Here is a 19,959-nt window from a genome sequence, read left to right on the forward strand (position 1 = left end):
AAGTATGAGCGTCAGATGTCTGCAGTCTGAGCACGGTAATGGATTGTGTGAGGTACCTTTCTAATTTTTCAAACAAGTGCATATTAAACGAATACACGAAACCTCTCGTTGCTCCCAGGGCATGGTTCGTCGTAAAAGTTTACACGATGTAATTTGTTTGATGCGTCATGTTTTTTTAAGTGTACAGTAGGAACCAGGTCTGAGAAGGAATTGAATTGTGCTCAGTTTGTGGCTGCTAATTAAATAATAAAAACTCTTCTTAGCATTGCCAGCAACATGACATTATTATATGACATTGACATATGACATGACATATGATAACTATATGACATTGAGATTAGACAGTCCAGTCCTCGAATAAATGGAACATCTAAACTGAGATGGAAACTAATTAAATATTTGTAAAGCAGCACGACCAAAAACTTTTTAGGGGGGAGTGTGCAAAAGACACTGTATACAAAACACTCGTACTTAACATCTTTGAAAATTCCCCAGACATATGGGATATATAAGAAATAGGACTAACGGGGGATACCGATATTACAATAGAACTGGCTTATCTAGTTTAGCTTGGATGCAACTTGCTCCAAATTGGCATTTTTTATTGTAACAAATTGCTATGTGAAAGATGAGATAAATGAAAAAAAATTTCAAATCCAGGACTGAATCACACATCTTTTGGATAGTAGTCACTGACTGATTCACAAAACCCCTCAGGTGCTTCCAGTTAATCATACGTATACAATCGTTTGCTAATGAAGAACTTGTTTACTCATGTAGATTCCGAGAGCAAAGTTGCGTAGGATCTTTATACACTGACTGTAAGACATCCATTTGTGCTATCGGTAGTCCAAGGTCCGCAGTCTGTTTCGCCTGAAGTACTACTTATCGGCTAGTTTGGCTACTAGCATGTGGTCGTTTAGCCGGTAGCGTTGCCTAGAAACCGAATGGAATCAAATCCATCCGCACCACGGAAACTTTTAGTCCTTCTTTAATCTAGCCTTTACCTCTCAACGATGTGAGGAGCCGCCGGGAACGATGGATCCCACGTTAAGATGTAGGTCCTCTTTCCCCGGTTGAATGACTGGGATAGACGAGGGACACGTAAGTCGCCGAAGTGGCGTCCAAATAAAAGACTTGCGTCAGCCCATTGCGTCGTAAGAAATAAATAAATGGGCAATGTGATTGGATAGTATTTTTGTAAGGTCACGATTGTTGCGAGTCAATCGATATGAGAACAAACACAACCTTTGTGAGTTGCGGCAACGCGCTGTTAAGCACCTCAGTGCTTAGCAATGAGTTTCAGGGTTGCTTGTCTTGGAGCCCACGCCCGCGCCGTACTCACTAATGAGTCGTCTTCAGATTTGGTCGGTCGCGAATTAGCGGTCGGAGAAGGCCAAGTTGTGTAATAAATTTTAATGCGGCGTGTAGAAAGAACATTGAACAATAATTCGCAGGTAGAGAATATAGGTCATACAGAAACGTTCATTTTGTCAAAGTTTTATTCGAATCTCGTGGAATCATTTTATAACTTTGATTCAATAATACCTTACAACAAAGGATATAATAAACGAATAGGCGCACCTCGATCCATTACGCTTTATGAACTTTACCCAACCTGTTATTAAAGATTACTCCTGATGAAACATTCCATCATCGACACAGTAAAGGATAATTACAGGGCGGGACTAATAAAACTGGCCCGAAGAATAGCGTTCCGCAGTAGAAAGCTACACAGCAGAAGAAAGGAAATATACTACTAACCTGACTATATAACAGATGGTGACTGTGAAAATACGCTACGATCCTGACTATAGCAGATATTGAATGTGACCACCTGTTGTCTCTTGCCAATTTTTGGCCCTGGTCAGGAGGTTTATGAAGGCGGATGGAAGCTGGACTGCTGGAATTGCTCTCATCCGAACTGTTCTGCTGCAGTTCTTGAAGACTATGACGGTTGTTGCGATACACCTTAGACCGCGGGCTATTCACACAAAGTAACTGCACACTGACAGATCAAGTGACTTGGGCGGCCGGTTAACTTCTGTTAACGACTCTGTCAAGGGTGCAGAGTGTATAAATGTGCTCCAAGGTTCGGTCGGCTGTATGGACAGTTGCCCCATCTTTTCGGAAGTAGCTGTAGGTCTATTCCTCCTCCGTTAATGCTGCCACAAATTCACTTTTATTTGCCCCACCTTGTACAAACGATGTGAGGTAATGGGACAGGAGCCTTCCATGATGATGCTATTTCTGCAAGTAGTGCTACCATAATAGCAGTATATTCACTGTAAGTGCAAGCAGAAGTACCTGGAATAACTCCACTTGTTATGAACTCCGTCAAGGTCGCTACGTGCCGTGATGCTCGCGTGGGTGGCAGCATGAGGCCAAAAACAAGGGGAGAATTTAATAGAAATAGTAAGTAATAAATAAGTTGACAGACTGAGGATCTTTTGATGAAGAACAACCCGATGGTGTAGTCATAGTCAATCTTATTTCTAAGTGTTCAGAAATTCATCGGAAAATTAAAGTATGAAAGAAATTTCACAGAAGAAATAAGCTTCATAATAATAATTTCAGGCATACAGAGGAACCAAAATCTGGAATTAGATTTCGACTGACATAATTCTGAGTTAACAATTTACTCAAGACGGCAGTGAGTATTAACAGCGATTCAAGATCGAAAGATGCGTCTTCTTGTTCGTGAGATGAGTGCGAACACAGGAATAGGAGCACCAGTGTTTGGCAGTGGTCGGCTTTTAGACGGTCTGGCCATCTTCATATCAGCCCATTCTCTGAGATCTTCGTGAAAGTACCAGCAGGTGCCTCGTCTTGCTATAGTTTACTGCAGTTCAGCTTAGCAATGTCTCTCAATCTCGATCGCCCTTTCGTCTGCTTGGCGATAGCGGGTATTTCCCGTTACAATGGCAGGGCAGTAGCGCCAGCCATGCAGTAAGGTTCGTAGAAATCTTCTCCACTTTTGTCGCCTATATCTGCTTCTCATCGTTCAGAATTTTCTCTCTGATGGGTTCTGAGCTGTATGCGTGTGGCTATAGTCCAATAATTGACTTCTATTTCTTTTTGTTTTTGTCTAATGGCAATGAAGGCTGCCCTCAGATAAAAAGCATCCTATTATATTCGAATTTCAGAATTATATTTTTATTACTTCTACATCTTTTCTTACCCTAGTGATATCACTAGGGGTAAGATAGATACTGCCTACAGGAAAATTAAAGAGACCTTTGGAGAAAAGAGAACTACTTGTATGAATATCAAGAGCTCAGAGGGAAAACCAGTTCTAAGCAAATAAGGGAAAGCAGAAAAGCGGCAAAAGCACATAGAGGGTCTATGCAAGGTCATTGTACTTGAGGGCAATATTATGGAAGAGGACGAAGGTGAAGATGAAATGGGACATACGATACTGCGTGAAGAATTTGACAGAGTACTGGAAGACCTAAGTCGAAGCAAGGCCGCGGGAGTAGACAGCATTCCATTAGAACTATTGAAAGCCTTGGGAAAGACAGCCATGACAAAACTCTACCATCTGGTGAGCAAAATGTATGAGACAGGCGAAATGCCATCAGACTTCAAGAAGAATATAATAATTCCAACCCCAAAGAAAGCAGGTGTTGACAGCTGTTAAAATTGCCGAACTGTCAGTTTCATAAGTCACGGCTGAAAAACACCGACACGAATTCTTTAAAGAAATACTGTTAGAAGTCGACCTTGGGGAAGATCAGTTTGGATTCCGTAGAAATGTTAGAAATGTTGGAACACGTGAGGCAATACTGACCCTACGACTTATCTTAGAAGATAGATTAAGGAATGGCAAACCTACGTTTCTAGCATTTGTAGACTTAGAGAAAGCTTTTGACAATGTTGACTGGAATACTTTCTTTCTAATTTTGAAGGTGGCAGGGATCAAATGCAAAGAGCGAAAGGCTATTTACATTTGGTGCAGAAACCAGATGGCAGTTATAAGAGTCGACGGACATGAAAGGGAAGCAGTGGTTGGGAATGGAGTGAGACAGGATTGTAGCCTATCCCCGATGTTATCAATCTATACATTGAGCAAGCAGTAAAGGAAACAAAAGAAGAATTTGGAGTAGGAATTAAAATCCATGGAGGAGAAATAAAAACTTTGAGGTTTGCCCATGACATTGTAATTCTGTCAGAGAGCAAAGGACCTGGAAGAGCAGTTGAACGGAATGGACAGTGTCTTCAAAGCAGACTATAAGATGAACATCAACAAAAGCAAATGGAATGTAGTCTCATTAAATCGGGTGATGATGATGGAATTAAATTAGGAAATGAGAACTTAAAGTAGAAGATGAGTTTTGCTATATGGGGAGCAAAATAACTGATGATGTTCGAAGTAGGGAGGATATAAAATGTAGACTGGCAATGGAAAGAAAAGCATTTCTGAAGAAGATAAATTTGTTAACATCGAGTATAGATTTAAGAATCAGGAAGTATTTTCTCAAAATATTCGTATGGAGTATAGCCATGTATGGATGTGAAACGTGGACGATAAATAATTTAGATAAGAAGAGAATAGAAGCTTTCGAAATGTGATACTATAGAATAATGCAGAAGATTAGATGGGTAGATCATGTAACTAATGAGGAGGTGCTGAATAGAACTGGGGACAATTTGACTGGAAGAAGTGATCGGTTGGTAGGACATGTTCAGAGGCATCAAGGGATCACCAGTTTAGTATTGGAGGGCAGCGTGGAGGGTGAAATTGTAGAAGGAGACCAAGAGTTGAATATACTAAACAGAATCAGAAGGATGTAGGATGCAGTAGTCACTTGGAAATGAAGAAGCTTGCACAGGATAGAGTAGCATAGAGAGCTGCATCAAACGAGTCTCTGGACTGAAGACCACAACAACAGTAACATATCTTTTTTATATTAGTCTTGAAAATCGTACGACGTTTCTCTTGTATCCACAGAAATCAACGGTTCATGCAAGTAGGGACATAGTCCATACCTTCCACAGTCTGATACTGGGTTGAAAATAAATCTGAAATCCCGGCGGCGTATTAATATTTATCTCGTCTACAGACTGGAGCAATTTCTTTTCATTTACGCCACTTGGAATTAGAAGAACAATGCCAGACGGTTTAGGTGTAACAGCGCACTGGTTCCTGGAGAGCATGCTGGTAGAGGTATCTTCGTTCTGGAGAGCAAGCCAGTAGATGTACCTAGTTTCTGGAGAGCATGGGAGTAGAATTACCTGATTCCTGGAGAGCATGCCGATGGAGAAACCTGGTTCCTGTGGAGCATGTCGATAGGTGTACCTATTTCCTGGAGAGCCTGCTCATGGAGATACCTGGTTCCTGGAGAGCATACTCGTGGAGCTACCTGGTTTCTAGAGAGTATATCTGTAGATTTACCTGATTCCTGGTGAGCATGCTCGCAGAGGTACCTAGCCTCTGCAGAGTATGCTGATAGAGGTACATGGCTCCTGGAGAGTTGCAAGTGGAAGTACTTGTTTCCTGGAGAGCATGCCAATATAAGTACCTGGTTCCTATAGAGGATGCTGATATAGGTATCTGGTTCCTGCAGAGTGTGTCAGTAGTTGTACCTGACTTCTGGAGAGCATGATGGCAGATGTACCTGGTTCCTGGAGAGCATATCAGTAGATGTACATGGTTTCTAGAGAGTATGTCAGTAGATTTACCTGATTCCTGGTGAGCATGCTCACAGAGGTACCTAGGTTTTGGAGAGCAGGCTGATAGAGGTACCTGAGAGGTATCTGGTTCCTGGAGAGTGCAAGTAGAGGTACTTGGTTCCTAGAGAGCATGCCAGTAGAAGTACGTGGTTCCTATAGAGGATGCTGATACAGGTATCTGGTTCCTGTAGAGCGTGTCAGTAGTTGTACCTGATTTCTGGAGAGCATGTTGGCAGATGTACCTGGTTCCTGGAGAGCATATCAGTAGATGTACCTGATTTCCAAAGAACATGTCGGTGGATGTACCTTGTTCCTGGAGAGTGTGTCGATAAAGGTACCTGGTTCCTAGAGAGCATGCCGGTGGAGCCGATGCGAGTGAAGAAGTTGCGCAGGGGTGAGGGCGCGGCGTGCAGCAGCTCGTGCCGCGGCGACGGCTGCGGCGTCGACGACGCAGACAGCGACACCGCCACGTGGGCGGGTACCGGTGGACCGGCGGAAGGTGCATGGGCGGGGGAGGGGGTGGGTCCGGAGGCGGGCGGCAGCAGGGGGCGGCGCGGCGACACCTCGGGGGCGGAGGCGCGGCCCAGGCGCCAGCCCGGCCTCCTGCGCACGCTGGGCTCGCGGTCGGCGGAGGCGGGGGCGCCGCCGTCGCTCTGGCGCCGCATCGCCTCCAGCTTGCGGCCCATACGCCGCCCCCACGTCGACAGCACTGCAACAACACGGCAGAGCACAGGTAATGCGAGGTAGTGTCACGGAACAGCTGCCGGTCTCCCTGTACACAGTGTTAGCAACAACACTACGATACTACGGAGGGACAAAAGTAACGCGAGGAAGCGTTGTAGCAGCGCTGGTGTTCTCCGTCTGCATAAACAGCTGTTGCATACGCTGCGCAGCAATCTGAGGCTGTTAGCTGATGACGCTGTTTTGTACTGGAATCTGTCATCGTCATGTTACAGTGGGAGGGATTCAGAAGTCGACCCGAAAAGAATTTCTATTTGAATATCTTTCTTCGGGAAAGTGCTACAGTCGTACAGAATTCCTGAAATGACAATATTGTTCGCTTTAGACAATTACTATTTAGTTTCTAGTGATGGTCAGGTACTATGCCATTTTCGAGCTGTAGTTTTTCAGCTACAACTTCAATATGGCCCAATAATGGGAAGTCCAATTTATGGAAATGAACAATCTACTTGCTTATCTGTCTTTTGTGCGTTCCTACTCCACTCATTTCATTACGATGAAATTTTGGTGAATTGTTACGTGGATGCCCGCGAAGGTTTCTATGGGGATAAGAACCACTTACTTAGTGGTGGGGGGTGAAAAAGGGTAACACGCACGCTTAACTCAGATACGTTTGGAGCAATTTCAATGAAAATTTTTCACATACTTGCGTCACTATTTGTACAGAACTTCCAAAAAAATATTGTGCTGTAATATAGCCGGACCACACCTAGCGCTGGAGGTGAGGCTGAGAAAACGTAACAGGTGAAAGTATGATATAACGACCGATATTAGTATTAAATCCATAGTTTCCGGAGTCTCTGGGTGCAATATTTGGGACAGTCACGATGACTTTACATGTAGAGTCGTGAATAAAGCGTGGGGGGGGGGGAGGGGGGGGAGGGAGGGGAGAGGGGGGGGACGCTGCTAACGCGCTACCTATCAGGGTATTTCTGCATCGCCTGGAAAAATTTATACGGAACTCGCCACACGTATCACTTGCTATGTGGAAAAATTTACAGGGACAGTACGGCACCACGTGGTTGAGGGATTGCGTTCGAATGGCGTGACCCAAAAGCGTAAGCCAGGAATGCCTGGAGGAATTGCAACCAAAACTGTTCTATACATCACTCACTATTTGCATAAAAGTGCTGTGGGTTAACATATTCCACTAGCGCTAGGGATGGGAATGGCGACGAGCAGAGGTGACATGTAGGAAAGTCCGAAATCTATGTGCTGCGATTTCTTTCCTGTAATTAGTTGCCTTTGAATTTATTTGCATTGTCATTGCATCAACCACATCGCGAGAATGAGCACTGGAGTGATCCAACAATTTCGCTGGCGTTTTTTGGGACCAAAGATCATGCAACACGGCTCAATGCCACTTACAAATTTAACGTCCTCTCTAGAGTCACATGGTGTGATTCAGCGGAGAATGAAACAGTTCCCGGCGTCAGTTCTTTTTTCGAAACTGCGATCAGTTACTAGCAGAATTACAGGCTTGCTCAGAATTTAGGTGAAACTGCGGTGCGAAACTCGCTAGAGATACGGATGAAATACATGTATAAATGTGTGTGAAATGTATTAGATGTATGTGTGATATATACGCCACAGTCACAGTAATGTGATCACAGCCTCTGTTCAATGTCAACTTGCAATAACCACTCACAGATGGCACGAGGCAGTACTAGCAGTGGAGGACATATAAAGCGCGTTGGAGGGACTTGGAAAACAGGCAGTCGTGTTAATGCGGAAATCTGACGCTCAAACGAGCATAATCATTGGCTTTCGGTCCAAGGGTGGAAGCATTTCCGAAACGGCTATGTTGGTGAAGCGTTCACGTGCCGCCGTGGTTAAAGTATACCGTGCATGGCACAATGACGATGTCCTAAACCGGCGCCGAGGCAGCTGTAGTGCACAACGGTCCATACACGATAGAGGTGACGGGAGGCTGCCGAGATATGAACAGATGAAGAGACGTGAAACTGAACATGTTTTGTTCTATACTACCTTCTCCCAAAGTGTGGAAAGTAAAGAGCATGCAATTGAAGAAGGTATCAGAACGACTTCCGCTTATAAGTTTAGATTCGGTCGTTTCCGGACCAGGGCGTCCGTTATCTCAAATTGATACATTGCCCTTTTCCATCATCCCTGAAATTTTGTTCCATTGTCACAGAATGAGCCTCCACATATTGTACATGAAATGTATTCGCGGTTGCGAATATGGACTACATCAGCTGTATAATGGAATGACGACAACGAAAATTTGTGCCTGACAAGGGCCTGAACCCGGATTTCCCGCTTATTGCGAGCGGTCGCCTTACCATGAGGCTAACTGAGCACGCTCCACCGCCAAACTTCCTTTTGTCGTCCATTCACGTGTGTTTGGGTCTGGCCGTGAGGGGTGCTCGGGTAGGTTAGTGGCAAGGCGACCGCTCGTGATAAGCGGGAAATCCGGGTTCCAGTCCCGGTCTGGCGCAAATTTTCACTGTCGTCGCTCCATCATACAGCTGACGGTAGTCCTTTTTCACAAATTTGAATCCAGGTAACGGCTGTAATTGCTACAGTGCCCTTTCCACATTGCGTCGTAGTTCTGAATAACAACCCCCTTCTTCATCCGAACAGGTCTCGAGAGATCCAACGAAGCCGACCGACCGCCGTGTCATCTCAGGCCATAGACGACACTGGATGCAGATATGGAGGGGAATGTGGTCAGCACACCGCTCTCCCGGCCGTTATCAATTTTCGTAAGTGGAGCTGCTGATTTTCAATCAAGTAGCTCCCCAATTGGCTTCACAAGGTCTGAATGCAGTTCACTTGCCAGCAGACCCGGGCGGTCACCCAGCCATGTGGTAGCCAAGCCCAATAGCGCTTAACTTCGGTGATCTAACTGGAACCGGTGTTACCACTGCGGCAAGGCCGTTGACTATGAACAAAACAGGCACTGCAACATCGTACTCTACATGCTGCTTCCTCCCACCTACATCTTGCCAAAAGGCCATGAAGATGTATTCCATGGCCAGCCTTAAGGGGACGGCTTAAGGAGCTGACTCGCAGCGACGAAGCGAGGAGCTGCCTGGGAGGGCCAACAACCGGCGCCCTGGGCTCCCAGCAGGTGTCTTAGCCTGTGGCCCGTCTCCGCCAGCCACCGGCGTGACTGTGCGTTCCCGCTAATGCGGCGGCCGCGCCGGCCTCTCATCTCATCTGCCGGCGGCACTTAGCGGCCCTCCAGCGCCAGCTCGCGGGTGTGTCCATCTGCAAATGGACCGCGGCGCTTCCTAATGGCAGGCCGGCGAAACGCAAGCACGGCCGCCGCGAGCCGCGTCTCCCGGCCTTCAACAGGCAGTTCAAGAGGCAGTTCCTCTTCCGCGGTCCTTCATTAACCGGCCTGAATTGGTTTCTTCCTCCGTCATCAGTTCTCTGCCTGCCACCACAAATGGCAGCGGAAGTCTATGAAACCCGGGAGAGTGCTCGTTACAGGGCAGCCACAATGAACGGCTCGTCATCAAAAGTATTCGGACTACCCTATGTACGAGGGGCAAATTCGGTTGCAAAAATGCGGAATTTGTCGTAGACATCGTGGCATATTCCCACTTCAGTCCCTATAGTCTCATGACGTTCCGATATGTGGTGTCGCTATACGTAGCCTTCAAAATGACGTCTGTAAATGAGGTGCGATCCAAGAAGACAACTGTCATTGAATTTCTTTTGGCGGTAAACTAGAGAATCGCACATATTAATAGGCGCTGGCAGAATCTCTACGGAGGCCTGGCAATGAACAAAAGCACTTTTTGTCGTTGGTCGAGGCTTCTGTCATCATCGCAACAAGGTCCCCCAAACGTGTGCGATCTCCCCGCGTGCTGTTCGGCCGTACATAGCTGTGACTCGTGCAGTGTTGGAACGTGTGGACACTCTCATTCGAGGTGATTGATGGATCACTATCAAACACTTCCCTGCTCAAGTGGAGGCCTCTGTTGGTAGTGCCGACACACTCGTCCGCCAGTTGGACTACCCAAAACTGTGTGCCCGCTGGGGTCGTCATCACCTAACAGAAACCATAGAGAGCAACGAGGAACTGTCTGCGGAATTGCTTGCGCCTTACGGGACTAATAGTGACAAGTTTTTGTCGAACGTCGTCCCTAGCGCTAGTGGAATATGTTAACCCACAGCACTTTTAGCAAATAGTGAGTGATGTATAGAACAGTTTTGGTTGCAATTCCTCCAGGCATTCCTGGCTTACGCTTTTGGGTCACGCCATTCGAACGCAATCCCTCAACCACGTGGTGCCGTACTGTCCCTGTAAATTTTTCCATATAGCAAGTGATACGTGTCACGAAGAACAAACCAACCCATAAAAGAGGAGACGAGGAGTATTGTGCTGTTAGTAGAGAAGTAGTAACAGCAAAGTCGGTCAGGAGAAATCAGTAACACTGAACGTGGTCTAGTCACTGGATCTTTCAGGGAAATTTTGCCGGCCGAAGTGGCCGAGCGATTCTAGGCGCTTTCAGTCTGGAACATTCGAATCCTGCCTCGGGCATGTATGTGTGTGACGTCCTTAGGTTAGTTAGGTTTAAGTAGTTCTAAGTTATAGGGGACTGATGACCTCCGCTGTTAAGTCCCATAGTGCTCAGAGCCCTTTGAACCATTTTTGAAGGGAAATTTTAATCCTCTTGAAGCTGTCCAAATCGACTGTTGGTGATGTGATTGTAAAGTGGAAACGCGATGGAACAACCACAGCAATACCATGACCACGCAGACCTCGTGCACTGACCGACAGTATCGAGCATTGTGGAGGGTGGTTATAAAAAATCGCGTAGAATCAACGGAAGGAGTCACTCGTATGTTTCAGAGTGCTGCCAGCAGTCCAGGTATCACAATGGCTGCGCGTAGGGGTTTAAAAAGAATGGGACACAGTGATCGAGTAGCTTCTTATGAGCCGTTCATTTCTGTAGCCAGTGCCGAGCGAAGCTTGAGGTGATGTCAAGAGCGACGCCAATGGAAAATGAGTGACTGGAATGCGTGAGTTGGAGTACTGAATCAAGCTGTATACTGTGGAAATCCGACGGAAATGTATGGATTCCGCGAATGCGTGGAGAACATCATGCATAGTGGAGTACAGAAGACGTGGCGGTAGGATGCGAAAGTGATTTCCGTGGTTAGGTTGTGGTTCCCTTATTGTGCTTAAGAAAACACTAAATTCGGAAGGATGTGTAAACAATTTAGAGCTCTGTGTGCTGCGTGTATTGGAAGAAAAAGTTGGTGACGATTGCATCAGTATGATAATGCGTGTTGTCTTAAAGCAGCGTATGTGGGGCAATGTTTTGTGGAGAGTGACATTCTTGAAATGTAGTGCCCTACCCAGAGATCCGACGTGAACTAATGGAACAACTATGGGATGAGTGAGAACGTCACTTCGCTTCAGACCACAGCGGCTAACACTGCTACCTTCTCTCATCTGGACCGTCCATGAATATGGGCCGGGATTCCTCCACAGTCATTCAGACACCTCACTGAAAGTGTCCCAGCAGAGTTCAAACCGTCGTAAAGGCGAAGTGTAGAAACACCTCATATAAATGTTCACTAACAGCCGTCAGAATAAATTTATCAGACAGTGTGTATTGTGTGATTCCCTAGTCTACATCTACGCAGCATAAACTAAAGTAACGTGTTGCACAGAAATAAGCCCATTGTTGTGTGATTACGTAATTGGCGAACTATCATTGGAAAAAGTCAATCCATGGATTATCTGAGACTATGCGTATGTAGCAATTTAGAGTGAAATGGACACTTGAAACTAGTCCTACGAAAGGTAGATTCCACACTGAGGATCACTGGAAGAACCCGCGACGAAGATAGCATAAAAAACCCTTGTTCGACACATACTTTAATATTGCTTTTCAGCCTGGAGCACGTACCAAATGGGATTAAAAGAGAAAATAGAGAAGATCCGAAGAAGAGGTGCATGTTTTGTCAGAATTTAATTTAGTAAGCGTGAAACAGTCATGAAAATGTTCATCAAGCCTGTACGGTCAGGCGGTACGAGAAAGGCATTGTGCATCGCATATGGTTTACTGATAAAATTTCAAGGGGGTACTCTCCATGAAGAGTCAGCTAATATAATACTTCCTTCTACGTATATCTCTCGAAAACACCATGAAGGTAAAACTACAGGGATCTGAGCACACACGCAGGCTTAACAATAATGGTTTTTACCCTTCATAATTTTCTACTACAAAAGAAAAGACGGAAAGCGAGGTTTGTACACAAAGTACCCTCCCTCACATACCAATAGGTATTGCGGGGTGCAGACGTAGATGTAGGCCACCTTAAGTTATGTGGTGGACGGAACACTATGGTCTCCCCTTTTCCAGCTGCTTTCGCAAATTATGCACCCAAAGAACTTTGTCCATTAGCTTCCGTATCAGCAATAATTTATCCGATTTCCTCGTTTTTGCGATTTCGTGGATGTATGAGGGAACAAGTAATATGTTGCCAGACTCTTCATTGGACGTACGCTCTCGGAATTTTAGCACTAAATAACTCCGTGATATCTAATAACTTTTTTTTTGAGGGGAGGGGGGGGGCAGATTTGTAATTTTATGAGCATCTACTTAATGCTCTCGTACTACGAAACGAAGTCATGAACGAAACACGCCGCTATTTTTTAGATCTCTTCTATCTCCTCTGCTAGTCCCAAAATTTGTTTTCTGTGGTCGTTCCACTTCACGAAAATCCGAACGGTTACTCCTACATATTTTATGAGTTTCCAGCGACTTATGGCCAATTGTGTCATGCCAACTTAATGAGTCACTACACATGTTAATGCACAGTGCGTCCTTTTTTTTTTTACGTTGAGCGTCGACTACTAGTCCCCGCAGCAGTGGTAAATCCTCTGCAGGTCTTCTTGCATTACGCTATCTATAGTTGTCTAGCGTTCTAGTGGTAATGCGCGGTCCTGGAAACCGGAAAGTCGTGGGATCGAATCCCGCTCGGACCGCTGAACTTTCATTCTGCCTTTAACCTAACCTTCATCTCTCAAGGATATGAAGACTCGGAACGATGATTTAGATTCCATTTTGAACTTTATATCTGGTGGATAATTGCTGGGGTTAAGGACACTCAAGTCGTTTAAATGGTTTCCAATTGAGAAACATGCGCCAGGCCGTTGAACCACACGGAATTATTATTATATGTAGGCCTTTCACACCTAGAATAGCTCCATCTCGGAACAACCTTTCAGGACTTCCGAAATTCTCCACTAGATCATTTAGGCAGCCTTTATTGCCTCACAGGTTTTCAGGAAGATAAAAGAAACAGAAAAACAACTGGAGTCGAAAGGTCAGATTTATGATTCTGAGAAAATGAAAGATGAAGAATGAAGGAAAAGAAAAATAAAGAGTTATATTCATGTTGTTCTTGGTTGCCTTAAAACGACATAAAAAAATTGAGGAACAGGATATTAGGTCGACCTTATTACATTAAAAACTGTATTGCTTAAAGGCAAGGCGGCAATCAACTATTCCAACTATTAGCAGATTCGACGTTTGTCGTCTTGAGATAATCGGTACTATGGCTGCTCCTGATCCGTGTGGAGACGTCTTCAGTGATTTTTCGCTCCTGCTGGTCAAGTCCAGCTTGAGCTGACCATCAGGTGGACTTCAGCTGCGGAAGATTATCGAGGATCGAGAGTCGCAGTTGAATCCACTATCTAAAGATGACAAACGTCCAAACTGGTGATAGCTGTAAACTTTGTTTTCGGCTGTGAAAATAAATTTGATATTTAATTATGATCCACCACAATATGGCAAATTCAAGTACATTACATTATTACACATTGTGAGTCCGGATTACAGTGGGAAGTAGATGCAGTATTAATCCCAATCAATAACCAATTGAAACGAAGTATGTTCATATTAATGGAGCTAAATTTTTGAGTTGATCGTGCTTAACTAAGCGAGTTTACCGCTCCCGCGGTGGCTGAAGAAGGCGGAACTTCACAAAGTGCCATTAAACTCCGACCCAAGTTGAGGGGCCGAAGGGTAGTAGCGCACGGTTTCGCCACGTGGGTCTGTCTACATCCAGCTGTGACTTTCTCATAAAACGACCACGTAATACTGTGCGACGAAAGCGTCTTTCACACTCAGTATGTTCTTGTTTTTCTTACAAAAGCGTCTATTAATGTTTCTTCAAACTGGAAAACTGATTAAACAAAGAAGCTATCGCATTAAGTGAATTTTTAAAGGACCACGCTCAAGAAGTGATTGTAGGATGAACAGGCACAAAAAAAAACCACGTTTCTCTTCACGTGACATTCATAACTGTTATTTATTGTCAATCATAAAATCCGCTACAGCTGTACAAATCGTTTGTTTCTAAAAATGAAAGAACTACTAGAGAAAGTAACTTCATTATTGCTTCATTTACACGCATTTTACGGTAGCACTGAGAATTTTATCTGGTTTATTGCAACTGTAGTTTTTCTTTTATTTTCTTTCTCTTTAAGTTCTTATGACGCAGACAGACAGCGGCTACCCAGATATGAGCCCAAGGTAGAAATTATTCAGCTTGTCACTAAGCTGGTGATGAAATCAGTGATATTATTGGTTTGTCATGCAAATATAAACTTGATGTAAGTAATAATTTTCATTATGTGGATGTCCGAATTAGTCGTTTTGCGTTTCTTTGAAACAGATAGACCTGGATATCGTAGTTATCATATTCTTTGTTTTTGGCCGTTTCGTCTCTAACGGAACTTCATAGTAAGTGAAGATTTGTGGGAAGTCTACTCACTTCTTCATTTAGGGAAATCACGGAAAACCTAAATCAGAATAGCAGGACGCGGGATTGAACCGTCGTCCTCCCGAATACGAGTCCAGTGTGCAGCCACTGCGCCACCTCGCTCGGTATTGGAATTACGGACGAAACTGGTGAAATGCTACACCTGGAGCATTGAACTGTACGGAGCAGAGACTGGATCATGAGGAAAATGAAGAATAGAGTAGATGAAATGGACAGATCGGGTGACAAACGCCGATGTACTGAGAAGAGTAGGAAGGAAGAAAACTGTTCTGAATACAGTTCTTCAGAGAAAGGCCAACAGCATCAGAGGCAAACTTAGACAAGAGGGGCGCATACACGAAGTCATCGAAGGGACGATAAAAGAAACAACAGGACGAGGAAGAAGAAGAATTTAGCATCTGGATAACATGAAAGATGGAAGGAGATACAGCGGACTAAAGGAAGAAGCTGAAGACAGGGTACATTTGGGATAGAAATACTCCTTACGAAGGCACGTACTTGCCACTAGGCAGAATATTGCATAAAAATAATATCCTACTTCGAGGGAGTACGTAAACAAGCCATATACACTGAACGAACGTACAACAATCATTCGCCAAGAAATTTCTGTCATACTAAGTACTTCGGGTTTGTTTCTGACAGCAGACTTGACGAGAGCGTAGCGAAAAGTTGACACCACTTAGATGACGTATTTTCCAAATCCTAAGACTTTGTTTATAGCCTTATTTCTTATCATTTTTAAATGGCTTATGTACCCCAATATGTTGTATGAACACGATAGCTGCTGTGTATAAAGTTCTGTGCATTTGTGACGAAGTGTACGGTAACACTGGAACCAGAAAAAGAAGAATTAACACTCGCTTAGAAGATCGTAAGAGAAACCGTCGCTTGGGTCAAAGTGATTAGTCGACGGTAGCGGAACATACAATATAGTGCAAAATTAGCGTTTTAATTGAGACAACACGTTATCATGCGCTCATGTATAGAGAGGCAATAGAAATTCATAAACACTGTAACAATTTTAACGGAACGGAAGGAGGAATTGAATTTATTAAAATATGGATGCCGATTTTGCAGCAAGAGACAAACGACCGATGAGTATTAATTGAGCGTGGTCACCGGTCAGAGGCAATCACGACGAGTGGCGGTGCCCTCTATATAGCTCATAATGCACCTATAAATTAGGGCCCTATTATCTTTCGATGAAGTTACCGGAGTTACCTGTTAGACTTGTGAAAGTCACGCTCGCAGCTGGGGGATAAATCGTTAGCAACAACTTTTATTAATAGACCAAGGCCTTTCAGTCCGGAAGTTTTGGCTAAAGTAAACACCGCCATTCGCAGAATTATTCAGTGAAGTATTATTAACTAATAACTGTAAGATCATTTTAGTCGCACCCCGTATTTTTCATCAGGATAATACGCTAGCCCACATAGAAACTTTGGGGAATGGGGAACTGTGGACCTGAAATATTATTTGTTCAAATACGTCACATGTCTCCATGTTTGCGCCTTCTGATTGCCCTGGAAAAATTCAAGCTGTTTGCAGCGCCCGGCTCCCTGCGCCGCTTTAGGTGAGTACTCGTATTGTTTATTCCAGACCCCAAACGCGGAATCCGGTCGGTAAAAGTAACTCCCAGTGCGTGTGTCACTGGATGGAGGCGGCAGGTGGCTTTTGGGTCAGGTGATAGCGCGACTCGCTGACGCATGCGGGCGACGCTGCAACAACCATCCTGGCAAACTACTCTATCCGTGCTCCTATCGTCGTAGGGTAACGGGAGTTCAGGCAATTTGAGATGTTTGCTGAAGGTAACACGCAGGCGTCCTCGGCGGTTACCCGTTGATAGATGTGAGCGAAATCACACCAACTACGAGGGTGAGTCAAATGAAAACCTTAAATTTGTAATAACAAATCGAAATTTCGCTCCGTTATCCTGTAAGTTGGTAAGAGTGCTACAAACAGCGTGCAGAATGGCCTGTAGGTGGCAGCATTGTTCAGATGCACACATACCCTCGCAGTATGAGTATAAAGATGGCCGCCCCACTTGCGACTTGCACTAGGGAAGAACAGCGTTCTGTTATTCGGTTTTTGCGTAGTGAAGGTCTGAAACCTATTGAAATTCATCCACGAATGAAGGTTCAGTTCGGCGATGCTTGTTCCTTACGGCAGCAAGTCTACGAATGGAGTAGGAAGTTCGCAAGTAGTGTGACTTCAGTGGAAGATGCTCCTCGTCCAGGCCATGCACAACGAGTTGTGACTCCACAGAACATTGCAACAGTTGAAGCCATAGTGAAGGAAAACCACCGCGTGACACTGAATGACATTGCAGCATGTTTACAGATTAGTCATGGGTCACCACACCACATTGAGGATGATGTGCTCCAGTTTCACAAAGTGTCTGCAAGATGGGTGCCACGCTAGCAGACTCCTGAAATGAGAGAACGACGTGTTGATGCTTATGAACAACTTCTTCGGCACTTTGCACGAGAAGGTGATAGCTTCCTTGCAAGAATCGGTACTGGGGACGAAACCTGGGTTCACTTCCACCAACCGGAAACGAAGAGAGTGAGCAAGGAATGGTGCCATTCTTCATCAGCAAAACCAAAGAAGTTTCGAACAGAACCATCAGCAGGGAAGGTTATTCTGACTCTCTTTTGGGACGAAAAAGGCATCATTTTGGAGCATTACATGCCTAGAGGGACCAGTGTCACCAGTGCATCATACACAGATCTCCTGAAAAATCATTTGCGGCCTGCAATCAAACAAAGCCACGTGAATTGCTGTCAGCAGGTGTCCTTTTGCAACATGACAATGCAAGGCTCCACACTGCCCGTACAACAGTTGCGACAATCACAGACCTGCATTGAGTCTTCCTCATCCACCATACTTACCAGACATTTCCTCAAGTGATTTCCATATGTTTGGACCACTGAAAGACGCACTGGGAGGAAAAAAGTTCTGTTCTGATGAAGAAGTACGCCACGCGGTGCGTGAGTGGTTGCGCGGACTACCAAAATAATTTTTTTCTAAAGGAATTTATGCACTTTGTAAGTGCTGGAGGACTTGCATTAAGCGTAGGGGAGATTATGTTGAAAAATCATACAGCTCTGCACCACTTCTGCACAATAAATAATGTTTTAAAAAATATTTAAGGTTTTTATTTGACTCACCCTCGTAATACCGTATTCTGGTATTCTTGGGAGCGATGGTCTACAAATCGGTAGGTATAACTGGACTGAAATCTTATGAACACCAGGGAGCTTGCTGGAGTGCCTTGCCCATAATGCTCCAAACGTTCTCCATTGGGGAGGGATGAGGCGACTTTGCTGGCCAAGGTAGGGTTTACAGGGCACGAAGGCAAACAGTAGAAACACTTGCCGTGTGCGGGCAGGCACTGTCTTGCAGAAATGTGAGCCCAGGATGGTTTGCCCTTAAATGCAAAAAGCGGGGCATAGAATATCGTCGACGCGCCGCTGTGCTGCAAGGATGCTGCGGATGACAATCAAAGTGGTCCTGCTGTGAAATGAAATGGTCCCTCAGACCATATAACTCATAGATGTTGGGCCGTATACCAAACGACAGTCAGGTTGACAGCCCACGACTGTCTGGGGCATCTCCAGACGTGTCTTCGCTGGTCGTCGCGCCTCAGTTCGAAGCGGGTCTCATCACTGAAGAGAAATCTACTCCAGTCAAAGAGATTCCAGGCCGAATGTGCCCGATACCACTGCAAACTGCTTATTGGTGTACAGAGGTCAGTCGTACTGGGCGCTAGAGACGCCGCGAGCTCAGCCCCCTTTCTGTAAGCCACCTATTAATGGTCCTCGTGTTGCTGGAACACCAATTGCACTTCGAATCGATGATAATAATGAATCCGGTGAAATACAAACGTAGGCTTCCGCGGCCATTGTCACAAACAACAATTTTTTTCTGGGTTTGTGACCGCATTGGAATCGACGTTTCGGTCCCTGTTACAAGCGACATTCTTCAGGGTGTTTTTCTTTACTGCTGAATGAGAAAACTTTGTTTCTTATACAGGGTGGTCCATTGATAGTGACCGGGTCAAATATCTCACGAAATAAGCATCAAATGAAAAAACTGCAAAGAAACTCGTCCACCTTGAAGGGGGAAACCCGATGGCGCTATGGTTGGCCAACTGGATGGCGCTGCCATAGGTCAAACGGATATCAACTGCCAACTGCGTTTTTTTAAATAGGAACCACCATTTTTTCTCATTCGTGTAGTACGTAAGGAAATATGAATGTTTTATTTAGTTGGACCACTTTTTTCGCTTTGATATAGACAGATGGCGCTGTAATAGTCACAAACGTATAAGTAGGTGGTATCACGTAACAAAATGGTTCAAATGACTCTGAGCACTATGGGACTGAACATCTATGGTCATCAGTCCCCTAAAACTTAGAACTACTTAAACCTAACTAACCTAAGGACATCACACAACATCACGTAACATTCCGCCAGTGCGGACGGTATTTGTTTCGTGATACATTACCCGTGTTAAAATGGACCGTTCACCAACTGCGGAAAAGGTCAATATCGTGTTGATGCCTGGCTATTGTGATCAAAACGCCCAAGGGGCGTGTGCTATGTATGCTGCTCGGTATCCTGGACGACATCATCCAAGTGTACGGACCGTTCGCCGGATAGTTACGTTATTTAAGGTAGTAGGAAGTGTTCAGCCACATGTGAAACGTCAACCACGACCTGCAACAAATGATGATGCCCAAGTAGGTGTTTTAGCTGCTGTCG

General features: G+C 44.9%; 1 protein-coding gene across 1 annotated transcript in view; it reads right to left on the bottom strand.

The window, feature by feature from the left end:
• LOC124799063 (proline-rich protein 36-like) overlaps nucleotides 1-19,959 on the bottom strand; it is a 488,916-nt gene that overhangs the window by 178,122 nt on the left and 290,835 nt on the right. Inside the window, exon 3 of the mRNA XM_047262601.1 lies at nucleotides 6,012-6,382. Coding sequence (XP_047118557.1) covers nucleotides 6,012-6,382 — 371 coding nt within the window. The remainder of the gene's footprint in view (nucleotides 1-6,011; nucleotides 6,383-19,959) is intronic.

The sequence above is a fragment of the Schistocerca piceifrons genome, chromosome 5 (assembly GCF_021461385.2).
Source record: "Schistocerca piceifrons isolate TAMUIC-IGC-003096 chromosome 5, iqSchPice1.1, whole genome shotgun sequence".
NCBI lineage: Eukaryota > Metazoa > Arthropoda > Insecta > Orthoptera > Acrididae > Schistocerca > Schistocerca piceifrons.